At 37.0% G+C, this 4,929-nt stretch overlaps 1 protein-coding gene across 2 annotated transcripts in view; it reads right to left on the reverse strand.

Annotated features, from left to right (window-relative positions):
- The window catches only part of LOC109544831, a 24,490-nt gene that overhangs the window by 1,433 nt on the left and 18,128 nt on the right, over window positions 1-4,929 (reverse strand). The window contains exons 2-4 of one of the 2 annotated variants that reach the window (XM_019915191.2): window positions 4,168-4,393; window positions 1,728-1,830; window positions 483-508 (exon numbers count right to left, since the gene is read on the reverse strand). In XM_019915191.2, the coding sequence (XP_019770750.1) occupies window positions 483-508; window positions 1,728-1,830; window positions 4,168-4,393 (355 nt within the window). The remainder of the gene's footprint in view (window positions 1-482; window positions 509-1,727; window positions 1,831-4,167; window positions 4,394-4,929) is intronic. The other variant, XM_019915192.2, reaches the window with a different exon arrangement.

Consider the following 4,929-nt stretch of genomic DNA (forward strand, 5'->3'; position numbering starts at 1 on the left):
AATCAAAATTAATTCCTGGGTTTCAGTCATTTATTGTCTCTATTTATCAATTAAAATACGTTTCGGTGTATTTTTCCACCATCATCAGTTTTCATTGGCATACATTTCGCAAAATGTATGCAAGGCTTAAAGCAGCAACAACGCTACACATAAAAACTGATGATGGTGGAAAAATACACCGAAACGTATTTTAATTGATAAATAGAGACAATAAATGACTGAAACCCATAAATTAATTTTGACCTGCAGACTCAATGGCTGGCCATCTTGAAAATTTTTATGCAGATTATTCCGCGCACAGCGACTTTTTCACGATCTCGCATCGACTGATCGATGGCTTATTGTATGCTAACGAAATGAGCCCGAATCGTTTTTGTCGTCACTTCTTTAATTCATAAATTACCGTTAACGATCATTTCACTAATGAAAGAATCTCGACCAAGCACTGCTAATATTAATGAAGAAATAAAACTCGAACTTACCACTTAGGGACGAATTCTTCAGCCTGCTGAAACAATGGGAAGTTAATGAATAATGCGCCAGTTTTTCTTCGGGTTTGGAAATTGCATTTTCAAAATTCAGGACTGGACAAGACCAAATGTAAACTTGTGCTTTTATAATCAGTTTTCATCATTGATTTATGGAGGCCAGTTTTTAATTAGTGCACAAACTAATGCGTATATGACATTAAAATGCTGCTAAAAACTAATTTAAAATAAATAATATACAGTGACGATCAGTGCCGGGTTTAAGGGGGCACTTTAAGTCTTTATCAGTTATTTCCAGATGAGGTTCAAGACCGACAGTTTATGAATTCCAAATATTTCGATTCAGAAAAAAAGCTGAAAATGTTCTGCCTTACAAGCAAGATCTCTTAACTTAGTAGTTCGGCACGCGTTTGGTTGCTGTATGAAAGTTACGTCTTTTTTTGGTACCTAATTAAAAAATCTACGTATTTTTGTCCTACAAAAGGCAGCACTTGGCAGACGGTTATAGAAAAATTAGGGAACAGATTTTGAAAAAAAATCGACTATTTCGAGGTCGAATCTTAAGAACTTTCGGGGGATTGATCATAAAGAAAAAAAATACACTGGAAAGAATCTGCTGCAGAAATAATTTGGGTCCCCACTGCTCCCTGTAAAAACACAAGTTTTCTTTCAATTCAAATATTTTGTAACTCGGTACTCGGTGAAAGGTTTTTTTTTACTCTAAAAAAGTGTTAAGGCGTACTTGGACCATTCAATTAGAAAATACATTTTTGTGAAGCAATCGACTAATTTAGAAGGAAACAAACACGCGAAAATCACAAGTTTTCTTATTAATCTTGTGACGTTTAATAACAGCTATTTTACTTTGCAAAAAAAAATGGAATTGCTTTTTTGTTACCGACTTAAACGTTTTTCGCCGACGAACCTGATTGTAATATCAACCATATCTTTCTTAGATTAAATTCCGAATCCGGCACTGGTGAGTTTGAATCGGTTGCAAAAAAATATTTAAAATTCCAAGGCTTTGTTTATGAAAAAACCATCTCATTGGCCCAGCAGCAATTAAACTTATGACCATTTCTTCATCATACATTCGATCGGTAGTTGGAAAAAATTAATACAAAACTGTATTTTTTATTCGATGTGTGAGCGTTTTTATACCCAGATATTTTATTGGGGGCGATTTATTCTGGGAGTCCAGTCCTGAGGCTGAAGAAAGCAAAGAACGTTTGACGTTACCTTTTGCAATGCAGCACTATTATCATAATCACTGCGCCTATTAGTGCGGAACTCACTGATACGATTACCAGTGTCAGAACCCAGCCAAGTTCTCCAGCTGATTCTGTAACGAATGAGATCCAATTAGTTACATTTGCGTAAAACATAAACCTTAGAACCGTGCTTGATTACTCAACTTTAACTAATTCCTAACCTCTAAAGAGAGAGGAGTAAAAATGTCCTTCAGCTGAAGGACTGAAGCTTCAGAGGAATCTTCCAAGATTAACAGACCAAATCTTCGAAACGGTTGAATTTTTTTCCGATAGCGTGTACTGATGACTGTGTCTCTCACTACTCAAATTTAATCAGTTACTAACCTCTAAACGAATAGAAGCAGAAAAAATGCCTCATTTTATCAAAGGCTTAAATGAGGTCAGAGTCAATTCATCGGCTTTTGTTTTTCTAAATAGTTTGAGCTTTGTCGGCGATCGCAGAGAATTTTAGACGTTTAAACATGAGTTTTTCAAAAATTCGCCGAGTAAAAACCAAAAATTTCTGAATGCTGCCCATAACATCACTCAAAAGAGAAAATCGGCTGCTTTAAGCGAGGAAAAACTTATTTGAATAGGAAATTGCTGGGAGCTTCCAGGATGTTTTCAGTTCCGAAAGGAAAGCGATTCGCCGTAGGTAAAGATAGAACATGACTCGAAAGAGAACAATGAGGAAAACATCACTTTAAAAGGAAATTTCTGGGAGTTTTCAGGATTTTTCCAGATACTAAATCGAAGCGATTGGCTGTTGGAAGAGACGAATTTTTCAAAAATTTTACAAGAAAAAGCTTTAATTTTTTCTGGGAGTTTTCAGGGTTTTTGCGAATACTCAACCGAAGCGAATGATCGTAGGACAGCACGGATTTTTCAAAAATTCGCCCAGGAAAAACAATAAATCCCTGAATCCGGCTCACAATATCACTCGAAAAAAAAATTTTTAAGTGTGAAAAAGCAAATTTTGATTTTTTCTGGAAATTTCTGGGAGTTTTCAGGGTTTTTGCGAATACTCAACTGAAGCGAATGATCGTTGGACAGCACGGATTTTTCAAAAATTCGCCCAGGAAAAACAAAAAATCCCTCAACCCGGCCCATAATATAACTCCAAAGCGAAAATCCGCAGCTTTAAGTGAGCAAAAAGTCATTTTAATAGGAAATTTCTGGGAGTTTCCAGCATTTTTTGAGTTTCGGTTAGTCTCATATGACCATCTTTTTTTTAGTTTTTGAGTGTTTTGAATTGAAAGTTAATTTCAATTATTGCTTTTCTTTCTATTGCTCTTCTGCTTCAATTAGCGGTCGATTATCCTCGGGTTGCCGGCCAAAGTCGACTGCCAATCCAAATAGCTTTTCCGCTGCTTTCAGTTTGATGTAGATTTTCATCGATATTTCCCATACTTTCCTTTCTCCTGTTTTTAAAAAACATCTGTTTATTTACGTCCAGTTTCGGTCTCGGTGTTGCAAAACAAGCAAGACGTTTTTTCGGCTCAAAAAACCTCAACGATCCACCTGATAATCGAAATTGTTGGATCAACTCGACCCATCATAGATGTATATTCTTATCCAACAGCTTGTCGCTAGTCGCATAATGACTTCATGTAGAATTTGTGCGTGCTGTAAAATGCTGGCGCCTTCAGCCAAACTGATCAGCATCTAATAGATGTGTAATTACCATCGTTTTCAAATCGTTCCACTTTGAATGTGCATGCTAAACTCAAGAGATATGAGGGATAATTCATTCGTATCTCTCCAGCTGAACTTGGCCTGCCTGCCTGCCTGCCTGCATCATTCATTGTTCATATATATCGAAAAATTCATTTACATATTCCGATTATCGCAGGAAAATAGTTAAATGGCATTAAATTAAAAGGCGAGCGCAGCAAACATGGAGGCTGGCTTAGGGCGAATCCGATTACGGATAGAACCTCAATGCAATCAGATCAATAATTGTTTGAGATTGTAGATGATTTTAGTACCGGGTCGAAGGACTCAAACAATTTAAAAAATACCGCAATTGTATTTACAAGTCGCTTTATCTCATGTTCGAAGGAAAGCATCCATATCTTGGAAATGATGGTGTTTAAAACTTCACCAGCATTATTCAAATAAGCCTTTGTTCGAACAGCAATTACACGTAATTATTAGCCGCTTTTTTTCCCTTCAACAACAGAAAACTAGTTATGATAGCGCACAAAACCATCAATTATTACGTTCAGACATTCCATTCTAGAATGCTTTCGGGCAATTTAAAAAATCGCCTTATAAATCGGTTTTTAACCGCCGTTAATGACTCTCGCTGGTTACAGCTAATTCGATGCAATTTGACTTCCAGTTAACGTTAAACTAATAAACGATGTCTAAATCCGAAAATAAATTAAGGGCCAATTTTGCATTAAAAAACATTGCAAATCGCTTACCTCTGCCTTCGAAACTAATCGCCTGCCCATCTTGCATAGCCCAAGAGCACAGATCGCACGTGGTCACTCCATCAGGAGCCACGTCTTCTAGAAACCAGGGTCGTGGTGGTGGAGGCACAAAGCTCAGAAAGCCTCCATCCGATGGGTCGAATGCGGGTGGCAAATCCTCGTCCCATGGCCAAAGCTTCAGATTTTCACTGTGGTTCGAACTCGATGGGACATCAGCCTGGAACAACATGCGTTTTATCCTCAGATTAAGCATTTTTCTAGGGAAGCAACAAGCATGACGATGAGTAGCATCCACAAAAAAAATTCAGGAAAACAGTAGCCAAGAATTTTGTTGAAGTTTAAGATGGCAATTACAAGAAAACACAATCAAATATTCAATATTTTATAGGAAAATTATAGTAAGGAGAAATGGACTGGATTCGTATGTTCGGCAATTTCTCGTGTTAATCTGGGTATTAAGAAACTGTTTAACTTAGAAGAAATGCCGATCGATAGAATCCACCAGCTTTGCCTATTTTTTCAAGTCTTTGATCTTATAAAAACAGAATTCAGTTGATTCTTTCAGTAAACTCACACTATTCAAGCAGGGGCGGATCCAGCTTTAAATTCAGGGGGGAGGGGGTTATGTAGAAAAAAGTTAGTCTTCTGTTGTCTATGAAATTAGAAAAATTATCGTCGTTTTGTGCAAGGGTGACGTAAGATTATTGCAAAATTTCATGTTTTCCGTCCCGTTTTGCATGTTTCTCGGAAGCA

Source organism: Dendroctonus ponderosae, unplaced genomic scaffold (genome assembly GCF_020466585.1).
Source record: "Dendroctonus ponderosae isolate FM_Combo_2020 unplaced genomic scaffold, Dpon_F_20191213v2 Dpon_F_20191213_8, whole genome shotgun sequence".
NCBI lineage: Eukaryota > Metazoa > Arthropoda > Insecta > Coleoptera > Curculionidae > Dendroctonus > Dendroctonus ponderosae.